Source organism: Cryptosporidium ubiquitum (genome assembly GCF_001865345.1).
Source record: "Cryptosporidium ubiquitum isolate 39726 chromosome Unknown contig_20, whole genome shotgun sequence".
Classification (NCBI taxonomy): Eukaryota; Apicomplexa; class Conoidasida; order Eucoccidiorida; family Cryptosporidiidae; genus Cryptosporidium; species Cryptosporidium ubiquitum.
The window spans coordinates 281088-297306 of record NW_021639828.1 but is presented as its reverse complement, the minus strand read 5'-3'; the positions used below and the strand labels follow the sequence as shown (position 1 = coordinate 297306).

At 30.3% G+C, this 16219-nt stretch overlaps 8 protein-coding genes across 8 annotated transcripts; 4 read left to right on the top strand and 4 right to left on the bottom strand.

The window, feature by feature from the left end:
- Positions 1–17: 17 nt before the first annotated feature.
- On the bottom strand, positions 18–1364 carry cubi_01460 (glycosyl transferase; the record flags this gene model as incomplete). The annotated part of the gene is made up of 1 exon (XM_029018472.1): positions 18–1364. One exon carries the CDS (start codon positions 1362–1364, stop codon positions 18–20), a length of 1347 nt encoding a protein of 448 aa, XP_028873699.1.
- Positions 1365–1973: 609 nt separating this feature from the next.
- Positions 1974–3254, top strand: cubi_01459 (uncharacterized protein; the record flags this gene model as incomplete). The annotated part of the gene is made up of 1 exon (XM_029018471.1): positions 1974–3254. The coding sequence occupies one exon, from the start codon at positions 1974–1976 to the stop codon at positions 3252–3254; it is 1281 nt and encodes a 426-aa protein (XP_028873698.1).
- Positions 3255–3969: 715 nt separating this feature from the next.
- cubi_01458 (ERCC4-like helicase domain-containing protein) lies at positions 3970–6876 on the top strand (the record flags this gene model as incomplete). The annotated part of the gene is made up of 4 exons (XM_029018470.1): positions 3970–5824; positions 5870–6036; positions 6083–6742; positions 6844–6876. The coding sequence occupies 4 exons, from the start codon at positions 3970–3972 to the stop codon at positions 6874–6876; spliced, it is 2715 nt and encodes a 904-aa protein (XP_028873697.1).
- Positions 6877–7024: 148 nt separating this feature from the next.
- On the bottom strand, positions 7025–8143 carry cubi_01457 (uncharacterized protein; the record flags this gene model as incomplete). The annotated part of the gene is made up of 1 exon (XM_029018469.1): positions 7025–8143. The coding sequence occupies one exon, from the start codon at positions 8141–8143 to the stop codon at positions 7025–7027; it is 1119 nt and encodes a 372-aa protein (XP_028873696.1).
- A 573-nt stretch (positions 8144–8716) lies between these two features.
- Positions 8717–9519, top strand: cubi_01456 (TPR repeat-containing protein; the record flags this gene model as incomplete). Its single annotated transcript, XM_029018468.1, has 2 exons — positions 8717–8824; positions 8875–9519. The coding sequence occupies 2 exons, from the start codon at positions 8717–8719 to the stop codon at positions 9517–9519; spliced, it is 753 nt and encodes a 250-aa protein (XP_028873695.1).
- A 289-nt stretch (positions 9520–9808) lies between these two features.
- cubi_01455 (vacuolar sorting protein) lies at positions 9809–11839 on the bottom strand (the record flags this gene model as incomplete). Its single annotated transcript, XM_029018467.1, has 1 exon — positions 9809–11839. One exon carries the CDS (start codon positions 11837–11839, stop codon positions 9809–9811), a length of 2031 nt encoding a protein of 676 aa, XP_028873694.1.
- Positions 11840–12185: 346 nt separating this feature from the next.
- On the top strand, positions 12186–14018 carry cubi_01454 (uncharacterized protein; the record flags this gene model as incomplete). The annotated part of the gene is made up of 1 exon (XM_029018466.1): positions 12186–14018. One exon carries the CDS (start codon positions 12186–12188, stop codon positions 14016–14018), a length of 1833 nt encoding a protein of 610 aa, XP_028873693.1.
- A 16-nt stretch (positions 14019–14034) lies between these two features.
- cubi_01453 (aminopeptidase) lies at positions 14035–16125 on the bottom strand (the record flags this gene model as incomplete). The annotated part of the gene is made up of 1 exon (XM_029018465.1): positions 14035–16125. One exon carries the CDS (start codon positions 16123–16125, stop codon positions 14035–14037), a length of 2091 nt encoding a protein of 696 aa, XP_028873692.1.
- Positions 16126–16219: the final 94 nt, after the last annotated feature.

Here is a 16219-nt window from a genome sequence, read left to right as displayed (position 1 = left end):
CTTATGTATATTTTAAGTTATATATTTAGAGCTTTCCAACATGTCTTTCCGAATGAATTATTATCCTGATACCTTTCAAGTACAGATTCATGGGCATTGTTCAAGATATTCTGAATATTGGGGTCCTCGTAGTGAAGGATTGCATTTGTAAGATCTTCCACAAACTCTTGAACGTTTGATTCCAAGAACCCAACTTCACTTCCTTTGAATTTCGCCAGAATGTCTTTTTCTGGCCCACCCGACTTGTGTGCGAACGTTAATAAACCAGAACAAACAAATTCTGCGACGCAAATACCGAAATGTTCGTCTTCCATAGTATGGATTGCAAATCTTGATGTGTTCATAATATTTTGCAACTCACTGGAACTTGAATTAATTATTAGCTCCAGTTTATCTTCTAGTTTCTCATCTATTGCCATTTGCCTAAGAGATTTTAAGTATTCAATATATTTAGGATTTGTGTCTTGTGAAGTTCCACACATCTTAAATTTCAATTCCTTGTAAATTTTTTCAAATTTGACTTTCTCTTCTTTGCCTGCCATATCCTTAATTTCCCTTATTCTTTTTAGTATACCAGAGAATATTTTTATCTGTACAAAATGGTTTTTTTCCGCTCTAAACTGAGAAAGCGAAACAATTATATTTCTCCTTAACTTTGGATCTACCGGTTTATTTAATGAATAATAATTCATATTGATTGGTGGATAGCAGACACTCATTTCAACACTATTTCTTCCCCAAAGTTCACTAAGCATGCCAAATGTCCAATTTGAGTTTACAACAATCTTGTTCGCAAGGCCAATGCTAAATTTATAGACAAATGAGAATAGTTTTAAATAAAAGTATCTCAAAATATTTTTTCTCTTTTCATTTTCAATAATTTCCTTTCTTACTTGGGGATAATGAATGTATGTTGAAATATGTTTTGTTGTCGGGAGAATTCTTGCTGATATCAATGAGAAAGGGAATCCTGCAGTTTCTACAAAAACTTTCGGAAATGGCCAACTAAATAGTAAGCCTTCCAAAGAAACGATTACTGCTGCTATGTTAACACTCCAAAGCTTCAAAAAATCAAGTTTTAAAAGAAACCCTAATTTCAATTCAGCGATTGTAATCCTATCAATAAACTCTGGAGAATTTAAAGGAATCATAAAAATTTCTTCTACCTTCTTTACTATTTCCACCTTATTAAGTCCGCAACTCGAATATATGACTACTTTATTTTTCAAATTATCGTTTAGAACTTCATATATAATACTCCATAACACTTTCTCGCCCCCACCAAAATTACAACATTGAGGATGAAAAAAGCCAATTGTATTTTTTCTTTCTTCCTTCCAAGTTTTGACAAAATCGAAAAACATATCTAATTATAAAGACCTAAAATATTAAAATGCAAAACAGACATGCTATTTTTTTTGTTTTAAATTAGTATATTTCGTTCTAAGTTTAATAAAGATGTTTGGCAAGAGCGCTTGAAAAAAAATTTCAACCAAAAAGATATAGAAAATGATCAAAAGCGAGCATTTAGAATGGATTTATGTGTGAAAAGTGCAAATAGGTGCTTGTTGATTGTATTATAAGGTTTAAATTACATTAAACTGATACACTATACCTAAGACATGACGGGAGTGCAAAAACATGCTGATATCTAAATAAGTAATGAAATAGTATTGTAATCAAAAATCACTTGGCAAAAGATAAAGCGAATATTCTTACATATTTACAAACAATTATTATGCTTCAACGTAATACAGGATATTATATGGACTCCGATGCTGAAGTTGATCCTAGTTATTACGAAGCAATAATAGAAGCAACCCAGGATAAAATATTTAATAGGTAAGCGAACAAAAATATATTATATTGCTTAAACCAAATTAAAATTGACTTTTTTATATTTCATAATAAGTTATGAAGAAACGAGATTTATTTTTTATTTAGGGGATGATATCCTCCAAAGGCCAGTATTGATGCTGGTATCTTGTTTCCTTCCTCCCACAGTAGATGAACTTGATAAGGCCATGAGATATACAGTTTACTTTTCTAATGAATTTGTAAAAACGGAATTTGTTATCATTCAATGTTTGACTAGAACAAACATTTTAAATGATGGTAGCTCAAATTTCCTACAACAATTCTATTCTTTATTGCCTACTGAATATAAAAAAAATTTAAAAAAAGTGATAATGTTTCATTATGGTGTAAGTAATCGTGCATTATTGGCAATTACAAGCTCTTATATGTCTCCCAGATTTATGAGGAAACTCGAGTATGCAGATTCAATCAAAGAATTACACCGTTTTCTTCCTGATATTTCAGAAGAAGAGCTACTTAATAGACTGCCATTTATAGTTAAACACGATGATGCTGAGCTTCTAGGACTTGAGGCACCGACATTGTTAAACATGAATTTAATGGAAGAATGCATTTGTAATGGTTATAATGTTCGAGGATATGGTAAAATACCAGCAATTATTGTTGATATTATCCAGAAACTTTCTAAACCAGATATTGCCGTGATCCCAAATTTGTTTAGTTTGCAAACATCTGCCGATAAACTAAATTCAATAATTGGAGAAGTTAATAGCGGAGTTCCATTTAGGTCTGGTGATTCAGATCCATCTGCTCTAGTTTCTGTATTCAAATTATTATTAAATTCCATGGACGAGCCGTTACTGGGCTCAGAAGCATTCTATTCAATTGTAAAACAGTGTAAAAGCTCAGGTACCAACGAATTATCACACAATTTCTATATGAACTTTCTTAAAGAAACCATTTCAAAGTTGCCAGATAACTCAAAAATTGTCATAAAATTCATAGTCGACTTTTTATATTTTGTCTCAACGAAATCGAGTATTAACAATATGACAGCACACAGAATTGCTGAAATTCTATCTCCTGCATTTTTTAGACCCATCAATATGAAAAACATTACGATGTATCAATATATTCCCCCATGCATTGAATGTATTACAGTACTTATTTCAGACAGTAACGGTATTTTTAACAACATTTTACCTGAGATTAATCTATATGATGATCACCTACGTGAAATTAAAGAGAACCTAAGAAAGAAGCAACTCGAAGAGGCTGAAGAAGAAGAAAAAGAAAAAGAAGAAGATAAGGAAGAAAGAGCTGAAGAATTAGAAGAAGAAGAAGAAGAAGAAGAAGAAGAAGAAGAAGAAGAAGAAGAAGATGGAGATGGGAATGAAGAAGTCGAAGATGATAATGAAGGTGAAGAAAATGACTGATAGTACTTTCCACCTGTTTTAGTCGTTATTTTTTCTTGTTAATTATTTTGGTTTGATTACCTAGCTATTTACTTACAAAAATTAATATTTAAAAAACTGAGGAAAAACGTTCTCCCGGCGAGGATCGAACTCGCGACCTTCGGCTCATAAGACCGACGCTCTAACCGAGCTGAGCTACAGGAGAATTTCACAACGGGGAGGTTGCAAGTTGGAGTTATTTAAATATTGAAATGTAGTCCTAAAAACAATAGTTCAATCTGCATTAATTTTTTTTTTTTTTACAAACTTAACAGTTGTTTTTGATAACTCAGTTTTTCCTATTAATGCTGCACCTTAAAATAAATATTTTGTTCAAAGTTAGGATTAAATATTAAAAAGATAAAAATTTATTAGGTATGAATCATAAAAAGTCTATTGAATGCCAATAATTATTTTCTCCAACTAGCCTTTAATGTTTTACGAACATTCACTTGGTTGGCCTCCGTAGCATAGTGGCAATGCGTTCGCTTCGTAAGCGAAATATCCAGGGTTCAATCCCCTGCGTGGGCTGCTTTTTTCAAATTTTTTCACATTTAATTACAAATAAACTTGCATTTTTTTTTTTAGCTGGATAATTATTTTAATAAATTATGTTCATGGTAATCAAATAAAGATAAACTATAAGCTTGATAATGATTCACACTTCTAAATTACATTTATTATTAATGGAAAAAATATGCAACTATTACCTTTTCAAAAGTCTATACAAAACGACATTGATAATCATAAATCCTGTCTAATAATCCTAAGTAAAGGCCTTGGTGTTTTTAATGTAGTATATAACTATTTAAGTAAAATAGAAATAAATGCCGGGAATTCCATTTTTATTCTAAACCTTTCAATATCTGAAATAGATTGCTTCAGGTTATTTGTGCAGAGTATGGATCAAAGGAGTTATGATGGTGATATTGATCAATTTAAGAGTAATACCTCTCTTCTCTCTAATAAAATTGTGAATATTAATTCGGAAATGAATTTAAATAAAAGGAAGGTATTTTATAACAAGGGTGGGATATATATTATAACATCAAGAATCTTACTAACAGATCTATTGTCTGAAAGGCTCAACTTTTCAAATATAGATGGCATTATATTGATTAATGCAGAGAGTTTAAATGTTAGAAATTGGAACGACGCATTTATTTTACAACTATATAAAAGTAAGAATCCAAATGGATTTATAAAAGGAATATCGCAACGCCCAGAAATACTAAATCAAGGATACTTTGGGCCAGGCATTGCCATGAGATATTTAGGAACAACGGATTTATTCCTTTATCCAAGAAATAATGTTATTGTTGAAGATTCATTTAAACTTTCTCAGAAAATTAAAGTAATAGAAAAGTCAGTCAAGGCAAGTGAATATTTTTACACTATACAAAAATGTATTAAAGTATTGTTAGAAAAAGGACTCGATCAAATTTTAAAATTGGATCCGAACATTGAAGTAACTCTGTGTGACCTATTATATAGCTCCTCGAAGAAATTAAAAAATAAAATTGAGTTATTAACTCATGACTTGTGGTGTAAAATGACACCTAAACTTAGACAAATTACAAAAGATATTCTCTACATAAGAAATTTGCTTGAATTGCTATATTTATTAGATGCATCTGAATTCTTTGTTTGTTTGGAATATATTCAATCATCGAAACTTATTGATAAATCTTGGATGCTAACTAAAGAATTTGAAACTTTATATAAGGTGTCAAGATCCAGAATATTTAAAATTAATGAGAGGAATATTAATTATAGCAGTGGAACTGAAAGTCCTTTTAGTCTCTCTCTTGAAGTAAACCCAGTTCATATTCAATTGATTGATATAATTTTAAATATTGGGAAAGAACTCACTGAAAATGATATTTCGGCTTTAACACAAGAAAGTAACTTATGCGATAAATTATTAATCAAAGAAAACGAAGTTGATTTGGACTGTGATTTGAACTCTTCGGAGAAAAATATTGATTTAAAAATCGATGGCGAAATAATTGATGAGGAAATTGACAATGCCGAAAATGATCTCGACAAAATCGAATATTTACAAACTAGCGAAAAAAATATCGAAGTTTGTTCGAAAATATTAGAAAATAGCAACCTCGTATATCATCTTCCAGAATATAGAGTTCTTTTGATTGTTCCCGATGAGTTTTGCCTAACAATTACTGAAATTGAATTTCTGTTACTAAACGGCCCACAAAATTTTTCTGCTATGAAACTAATTGAAATTTTTCAAAACATTGAATTGAATTTAACGCCCAACTTTCCAAATATAATCTCAAAAATAATACCTTCTTTTGGTGTGACGATTAACTCAAACGAAAAATTTCATTGTTTTAATCAACTTAGACTTGTATTATCAAAACTGATACAAAATAGTAGTGGCACACAATATCCGTTCTCTTCAAAGGATACAACTATTAAATCTATCCCAAATTTGAACATATATAGGAATAAGGGTTTAGACGAAATAATCACAAATAATAGAATTAATCCAAAAATTATAATTACTCATCCGAGTGTTAATGTACAAGGTAAGTGCAATATTTATTTTTCTTCAAAAATCTAATCAATTTTAGGAAAATTCTGGAATATTCTTTCATTAAATTCGCCGCATTTAATCATCATGTTGGATCCGGATATTTCATTACTAAGAGAGATTGAATTATTTACTGCAATTTCAGAAAAAAAAACGGAATTGCCTCTTCAAGTAATTATGATTACAATTCAAAATTCAATTAGACACGTAAGTAAGAATATTTAAATCTTCACAAAACAAAACATTTTTATAGGAAAAGCTTCTTAATACAATAAAAAATGAAGAACTATCGTGGATAAGTCTTGAAAGGCATAAAAAAACTCTTGTTGTGCCATTAAGCGACATTACTGAAGGAGAAATATTAACAAAACTAAACTTTTCTTCAATATGTCAGGATAGGCCTGAAAATGAAAATATTGTTCAAAGAGTAATTGTTGATATAAGAGAGTTTAGATCATCTCTTCCGTATCAGCTTTTTTGCAAGGGTATCAAAATAATTCCTATGAGCTTAGAAATAGGAGATTATGTAATATCCCGTGATGTATGTATTGAACGGAAGTCACTACCAGACTTAATAAATTCTCTTAACAATGGGAGATTATTCACACAATTACAGTGGATTTCAAAGCACTACTCCGTTCCTGTAATATTAATTGAATTAAACAATTTAACAGAATTGTTAAATCATCAAGGAATCCAGCAAAGCTTTTCACCAATAAAATCAAACTCAAAAGACATTTATTTGAGATTAATTCTTTTAATGAGGCATTTCCCTAACATTAAATTTATTTGGAGCAGTAATTCGTCATTCTCCTCATTAATTATTCTCCATATAAAGAATAATAGAGAGCAACCAAATCTAAAAGATGCTAGTGCATTAAATACTGGAATAATAAATGTAAATTATAACGATGTCACAATTCAAGAATATAAAAAATCTACAAAAAAAGGAAAAAAAAGAAAAGTATCATCAGATTCTACTAAATCTAACTATTATGCAACTACATTTCTTAGGCACCTTCCTGGGATAAACGCCAAAAATATTAAAGTTCTTACCTTTAACTTTTGCTCGATTAAAGAAATCTTCAATGCTTCGTTGGAAAAGTTAATATATCACTTGGGGATCTCAAATGGAACATCTCTTTTCAGAGCATTGCATGAGAATTACTCAGAAAATACACGTTTGAAACAACTTTTAGTTGATTAAATCGCTTGAATTTTTATAAGTATTGTTTAATGATAGATTATTCGATTTTGAAAAACTACCACCAAAATTATTTGAATATAAACTCGAACGCCGTGCTCTACCCCTTAAACTTTTTTGATTTGGTGACTTCTCTGCACGTTTATTCTCTAGAAATTCAATCGCTACCTTAAGTGCAGCAGCAACTGTTCCATGTTCTTTTGGGTTAAAGGATCTGGTTGCTCTAGTACCTCCTGACGTAATGAACCAAACACGCCACGTTTTCCTTCTTACACACCAAGAAATTCCAGTGTGTCCAACAACCTTCCAAGACTGCCTTTCTGGATACCACTCCACCCCCCCGATTTCATCAAGCCTTCCTAGAGGAGCTCCCCCTGAAGCAATTAACATCGAAATCTCATTATTTTTATATTTGTAGTTATTATTCGTTTTAATCCTTGTTCCGTCCAACATTATATCCGACCTCTGACGCGAAAAGTGGAATCTTCTACGTATCTCTGAATTGCTTGTCTCCACAGAAGAAGAAATATCATCAGATGACGAATTTTCCAATTTACTTCTGCTTATTAATAAATTAGTGTCATTATTTCTGTTTGGAACCACCCAAACTCCATGTAAAGTAGATGTGTGAGAGACTGACGAGTTTTCAGATGATGTTCTTGCACAACTACTGTTAATTGGAAGTGTCTCATCTACATTTAATGTAGCTTGATTTATATTTGAATATTTGTTTTGATTACTTACTTGGGAATTTGCTAAATACTCCCTATTATTATTACTCGAATAGTTAGGAACCTCAAAATATTCGGATTCATTGAATATTTGAGCAGTGTTAAAATTTTCAAATAGTCTTTGAGATGAGTGGACAGCATCCTCTTCTACACCTGGAGCAACCCAAATATATTCATCTCCTATCGTTCTTGCAGGCAATGTAAGCTCGTGAAACTGATTTGTAGTGAAAACCGAATTTACTCCGTGGCTGTATATGTCTTCATAACCATCTAAGTCTTCAAAGTTATCTATGCATGAATTCCATTCAGAGTTATACATCGATTTTATTGACGAAACTTCTTCATTCAGTGGTTTACATAACGAATATTGGAAGCGCATACTATATTGCCCTACAGTACGGTTAATCCCACGGCCAATAATTACCCAGATCTTTTCTACATAAATCCAACAATAGAATTAACCGAACACAGTCTCAATCCAATAATTTTTTTATTGAAAGAAATCACTACAAATACACGGTAAAAATGGTATATAAATTCATGTCATTTAAACATGTATGCATAGGTATCAATCTGGGTACCTACAATAATAGATGAAGAATTACGACATTACGCCTTAGACTATACTGCAATTCTTATTTCTTCTGGATATAAAAATGCTAATTACCGAACATTTTTTTAAAAATCTCAATAAAAATATTCTAAGTCCTACAAATAAAAAAACTATATCTATCTATTTTGTCATTTACTAGTACATGATATAAAGTTAGAATAATATGGGCTTGTTTGTTCATCTATAATTTAATAAGCAAAGTGCATGTTTTTTTTTTTGTGTAGTAATTTGACATTAGCGCCGTCTTGTGAGCATTAATCGCGCACTGGCCTTTTTTTTTTTTTATTATACTGATTATTTAATGAAACTCTGTGAATTAAAACTACGGGAATAAATACGATGGGAGAGAAGGCCGATGAAATTAGCCATGACATGAATTGCCGTGATACTTTCGGCTCTCAACCAAATGAAGATTTAACTCCGTCTGCAAAAGAGAAAGGAAACGAGGTAGGTTTTCAAAATAATTTGTCCAATCTTTTTTATACATGATTATTAAGGAGTACAATAATAAGGAATATGAAAAAGCTATTGAAAATTGGCTGAGAGCATATAGGTCATGTTGCTACATTTTGTCCAAAAATGTTTATTCTGAAATGCCGGAAAAAGATAGAGAAATTAGGGTCATGAAAATGAAACTAGACTCTAATCTTTCTCTTGCATATTTAAAACTCCAAGACTATTCAAACACTTTACACTATGCCAATAAAGCTTTAGAGTATGAACCAAATAATTTAAAAGCTTTACACCACAAATCTCAGGCATTGTTTGAATTGAGCGAATACAAACAATGTATTGAATGCGCAGATATTGCCTTGAAAGTTGAACCCAACAATATTGTGTTCAAAAAAATTAGGCATAATGCTCTACTTAAGCAGAAACGGTACATTTCTAAAAGCAAAAAAATTGTAAGTTGCATTTTATTTATTTTGAAAAAAATGACTTCTGAAAAGAGCGAAGCACTTTTCAATAATTCAAAAAACAATAGGGAATTTGATGGGAGACCGAAAAAATATTTAATTAGAACATTAATTGAATATTTTAATTCATTTTTTAATACTAGAATAGGGAGATATTTTATTAACACCATTTCGAAAATATGTCCAACAAGAGCAGTAAATTATCTTAAAATAGGGAATTTTTAAAAATTTTATAAATATTTTAATAAAATATCTATTTATTAGGTAAATAATTTTGCTACAGATCAACAAAAATTTTTTCGTTAGATCTTGTTTAAACTTACAACTTCAGTTGTAGAACTGAAGATTTTATAATAAAAATTGAGTCAAAAAAGGTACGGGCTACGAGACTCGAACTCGTGATCTCTTGCGTGTAAGGCAAGCGTCATAACCACCTAGACCAAGCCCGCTGTCACAGGTTCTCGTAAAAGGAAGTAGAAATATTTGTTAAACCAAATAGAAAACGTTGGTATAACTAGCCATTTCTTGCACCAGTAGGATATAAACAGCTTTGAATATAATCTAGTATCACTTCAATATCTACCTCATTCTTTTCCAATAATTCATTCATTTTGTATTCATTTTTTATGATATTCATCAACTGTGAATACTTCATTGCCGTTGTAGTTCCAAGTAGCCTCAATATCTCTTCACTTGTATGAAAGTTTGAAAAAGAGGTCAATATAGTTTGAAATTCAATATCGATATTTTTTTTCCAGCTTTTATTAAAATGTTCAAGGACTTCATTAATATATTGCACATTAATTTCATTCAAACGAAATTTCGAATCGATAATTTTCTGTATGTTAGAATATGCTTTAATAAAACGATGTTCAATATATTTTTGTGTATATTCACAGAAAACATGTTGAAAATCATCTAGTAAAATTTCCTTTTTTCCTTGTAATACTGAGATTATTGCGTCTACATTATTAATGATAAATATGCAACCTTGTTCAAGTCCAATACTATATTCATTCTGCAAAAATTCATTTGATGAAACTAGCCAATTAATTATAGATGATTGAATTCTGCTAACTAATTTCCTGATTTTTTCATTATTTGGATCATCCAATAACTTAGTTATAACCATTAACAGCTCTGATATTCTGCGAGTAATTGGATTTAGACGTGATAATTTGTCTGAAACGCATGATTTGATAAAATCACGGTTTGAAAGAGAAGATAAAGAATAAATATGATTAATAGCTGAAGATTCTAACGAGCTGTAAACTGCTTTATTTTGCATTTTATAATATTCAAATAATACATTTGAATCTGCGATGGCATTTTCAAAGACGCTTAACTTTGACTTGGAAAGACATTTAAATCTTAAAATGATGTTATATAATATTGATAATCCAGTTGTATCACATGTTTTTAATATTGTAGTTTGAAACAATTCCATAACCTCTATTAAATGATTACTAAAAATTTTCTGTAGGACATCTTTTAAAGAATTATCAAATAGTTGTCTAGAATGTTCATATATCGATATAAATGCTTTATATATCATCTTCTGCGATTCGAAAAAAATTTCTTCTATTCTTAATATCTTTTTTGTAGTTGAAAAAAATGATTCATTCATAGGTTCGTTAATTAACAAATAAAAGTTGTTTAAAATTTGTTCTCTCTCAAAAAATGTTGATTGATACTTATCATAATCTTTAGAAGTAATTAAAACACCAATTTCATCTTTATTCTCACAAAGTTTCTTTGTCTCTTTAATAACTGTTGAAAATAATTTTGCTGCAAAACTAATGTATTTCTCACTAAAAAAACCAAGCTCGGTTGTATTTGAAATTAAAAACTTTATTATTTTACTCATTTTAATTAATTCAGAATATGTACTCGGTTTTGAATAATCTGTTTGTAGAATTATGAATACTGATTCATTGTTAGAAAATATAGAAGTTAATTTGTATCTGATTCTATTAATGGCGATATTAAACAATGACCTATATAATAAATTAAGTTCCCTCCCAACATTTGTTCTTTTAATATCTGTATTTTGTATCGAATTTATCTTGTCTAACAAGTATTTCAGAGAAATACAATAATTCTTATCAAGCTCGCCAATATTTATTTTATCTATTAGATCGGGGCCTATAACTGTTTTTTCGATAAAATTGTGAATTTTTTCGTGCAAAAACTTCATTCTCCTCAAGCTATTTTGTAATAACATAAATTTCTCCTTGATTGCTTCAACTTTAATAGAATAAATTGACATTTTACTTTCTAACAATAAAAATAAATCGTAAAGTAAATTAATAGAATAGTTAAATAATGAGTTGTTGTTGTCAAATTCAACAATTTCATTTTCAAATGTCATAACTGTATTATTGAATAGTTGATAATACTTTCCTTTACCATTGTGTTTGGCTAAAAATGTTAATGGATCTGAATCACAAGTTACTTTTGCGCATTTTAAATCATCTTTTGAATCATTATAGCTACTCAAAAACCAATCACTAGATAATTCTAATAAAGTATTTCCATAATTCATTGTTTAATAAATGTTGCAATATGCTTTGTCCATTTGCGCGAAAAGTAAAAATATTTTACCCCACACTCAAAATTAGGGAAGAAAAAATAAATTATTTTACAAAAAAAACGGCCAATTCATTTTGACAATGGCCGAGTATTGATTATTATCTAACACAATTAGAGTTTATTATACAGCCAATTAATGTTTTTCCTATATATTTAGTTCCTAATCATTTTGTTTTTAGATCATTCAAAAAATATTTGTTTGAGATGTCATGTCTTTCAAAGAGGTCAATTACGACTTTATTGAGATGATTTTTACCAAATAAAAAATAAACTTATAAATTTGTAGAAAAATTGTCAACATGAACGATCCAGAAGAATTTGATGGAGAATATGATGACTATATTGAAGGAAAGCTTACTGAACATTCAAATGAAAGTTATGAAGAAAAAAGCGATATGGAATATTGCTCACCAAGGTTTGGTGAATTCAATTTTTCTGAAGAAGATTCCAGCACTGAAACAGATAAAGAAGACCTAGTTACCAATGACGAAGATAATTTACAATTTTATTCTGATACAGAAGGATCGAATGAAGATTTTGATAAAGATGTAAAAGAACATTCAAAAATAATTACTGGCCAAATCAATGAAAATCAAATTAATCACAATATTCAAAAAACCAATACTTTAATTAGTGAATATTCTAAAATAAATTTATTGCAGAAAGAAACAACAAATAATGAGCATGGGCATAACGAAAAACATTTGAAAATAGATTCAGAATATATGCAGCCTGCTGTATTTGAAAACAATTTGAATGATCAAAAAAAAAACAAAGATCAGAAAAACTCAAATCGGGCCGATGAAACTCAGATTTCATATAAAGAATTAGAACTACAAGTTAAGTCTTTATTAGAAGCTTCCAATAAACACCAAGAAAAAGTTCATGCTGAATTGGATGGACTATTAATGGAGAATGAAAATTATAAAGAAGAGATTTCTCGTTTAAATATTATATTGAAAAATAATGAGTTACTATTATCCCAATACAAACTTAAATCTATGGCTCTTAGTGCCCAACTTCCTTTTCTAAAAAGTAATTCGTTTATGGAGCAAGATAAAGAAGAATTATATTTCTTAAGAAATAAAGTAAAAATTCTAGAGTCAAAGCTTAGAGAACATCAAAAGGAATTAGAAAATTCTGATACTTGTAAAGAAAAAATAATATTCCTTGAAAACGAATTAGAAAGGATCACAAAAGAATTTAATGAATTAGAAATATTCCAAACAGAACAACTTAGAATTGCAGATGGTGAGATCATCTCTCTTACTGAAGCAAATAACACTCTTTTTAAAGAAATGCATTTAGTAATGAAGGAGAATGAGGGGCTGAAGTTAACAAAATCTGTGATAAAGAGGATTGAAACTCATTATAAAAACATAAGTGATGATATTGTTTTGCCCAATATAGAAGAAGAATTAAATGAAAAAATAAAAGATTTTATCCAAAATAAGGACTCTATTGATGATAATGGAGTATCTTCTCTTGTATTTGAAACATGCCAAACAATTATTCCAAGACTTGCGTATGAAATTGCAGAAGAAATAGTTATTAACCTCGAAAATAATGAAAGACCAAATGAGCAATTGAAAAGGTCGTTTACCAAAAAAAATGCATCAATTCAAGTAGGTTTCCCTCTAATTAATGGCTCAACAATAGACCATTCGGAAATAGGTATTATCTCGTCCAGAAGCGAATTGATATCTTTAAGAAGTGAAAACAGCAAATTAAAAAAGGAAAATCAAAAGTTAAAACAAGATCTTTTTTTATTGAAGAGAATAAATCATCGAACAAAAGATCAAGCTAAGATAAACTGTTTTAACCGCACGAAGCCCAAACAAATTGAGCTAATAAATGATAATCAAGAAGAATTAGTCCTTAATGGTATCAAATGGTTAACATCAGTTGTTAATGAAATAGATGACCTTGAACAAAAATATAGCAGTATTAAAGCTTGTAAAAATAAACCTGAATCCAGACGTTCAAGTGCATACAATTCTACGGTTGCATCTTTTGAAGATATTAATCTTGATGTAAATGAACGCTCGAGTAAGGATGAAGTGAATCTTGATAAAGAATTGATTATGTTAAGAGAAAAGTTAGTAAATGAGGGAATCCTCGTTGGAGAATAGGTAATTAGCTGATTCTTTACTGGTATAATGTTTTTGGAAAAGGGTTTTTGGAAATTTCTCTATTTATTGGCGAGCATTCCTGAACCAGCCATCTTAAAAACTCGGGATCATCATCTACAAGTGGCTCTAAACTTTCAAGAGTTCTTGAATGATACCAATTTAGCCAATCTAACTCATCATCTGAAAGCATTGAAACATCAATCATCTCTTTTTGGATTGGTGCGAATGTAAGAGGTGAGAACTTAAGAAATTTATTCATTTTTTTGTACCCATTCTCGATTTCAGCCTCAACTATTTCAGCCAAGTTTTCTATTCTTATTCCATATTTCCCTTCTTCATAATAACCAGGTTCAATTGAAACAACAGCACCTACAGCTAAATTTTGATTGCAAATACCGTCCCTTCCAACTTTGTAACAGATAGACCAGGGCTCTTCGTGAACAGATAAAAATGAACCAACACCATGCCCCGTTCCATGTAAATAATCTAGTCCAGCCTCCCACAAACTTGCTCTTGCAAGAACGTCAATTGCGATAGCATTTGTTCCTACTGGAAATATTGATTTATGTAGGCGGATAAACCCTATTAATACTCGAGTGAATGTTTCGACTTGCTCAATTGTTGGCTTTTCTTCTCCATTCCCAAACAGAAATAAAGTTCTTGTTACATCTGTAGTACCAGTATAGTACTGGCCACCTGAATCACAAAGGTAAAGATCGGGTTTAATTATTGAAGAGTTATTTTCTTCAGGGCGATAATGAATAATTGCACCATTTTCCCCTATAGAAGAAATTGTATCAAAGCTCGGGTAAACAAATTTTGGTTGTTGTTTTCTAAATTCGAGTAATTTTTGGGAAAGATCCCACTCCGTTACTTTTCCACTAAATAGTGTACCATCTCTACCGGCCTTATAAAGATAATACAAAAATTTAGTCAATGCCAAACCATCATAAATATGGCAATCACGCATCCCTCTCAATTCAATTTCGTTCTTTACTGCACGTAACATAATTATAGGGGATTCTGACGTTATTAGTATTTTTGAAGAATTAAAGTAGTTAATTAAACATTTATAATAACTAGAGCTGTTATGATTTTCCTGAGGATTCAGTACTTTGAATAACGTGTCCATTATTGCTAAATTGCAATAATTCTCGGGCAACCATATTTTGCTTAATTTGCTATTTGGGTCTGAATTTAATTCACTAAATAAACGATAAAGTTCATCCATTACATTTTCAATTTGAATTATTGAAATATGGTTTTGGAATTCATTCTTTAATATTTCTTCGCAATTCTTTATACAGTTAATATCGGCAAAAACCTTAAGATTAAACAATATTTCCCCCCCGTCTATAGGATCCGTCCCATCAAGTATCTCAAGTATCACATATCCAAGGAACACAGGTGTGCAATGCACATCTGAACCTCTTAAATTGAGTAGCCAAGAAATCTGTGTAAGACTGCTGAGAAATAATAACTTTGCATTCTGCCTCTTCATTTCGAATAAAACTTTTTTAACCTTTGATTTAGATGTTTCTCCAGCATATTTGACTTCATGAATAAAAATTTCACTTTTATTTGGTTTGATTTCTTCTTGTGGCCGTATTATGTCGACTAAATTTAAATTTAAAAACTTTATTGTAAAATTTCTATCTTTATTTAAACCAGAGGATTCGATATAATTAGCTAAGGCCTTAAATGACATCCAAGAAGTCACCTCAATATCAATTCCTAACTCACCACAAAAATTCTCCTCTTTCAATATATCTACAATATCAAGATAAAATCCTCTTTTAAATAGATGAACTTGATACTCGGGAGTTGCGGTCTTCTTAGCTTCAACAATATATCTGCCATCAACAATTAAATGCGCACTAGATTTGGTAACAACACAAATTCCCTGAGACCCAAAAAAATCTGTCATAAATTCTCTTCGTTTATATTTATCTGGGGTATACTCCGACATATGAGGGTCACTCGAACTAACAATATATGCATCAACATCATGTTGGCTCATTACATTTCTGAGTTTCTCTAGCTTTTCCTGTTTTGAAATATTGGACACCATTTTTACGGCAATTTGCATCAACTGCAACGCCTCCATTACTAAAAAGCCCCTCATCTCTCATACTTTAATGCGGGAATAAATCTTTGTGTATTTGTACTTAAAATATTATAATTCAAAATTTTATCTAGAA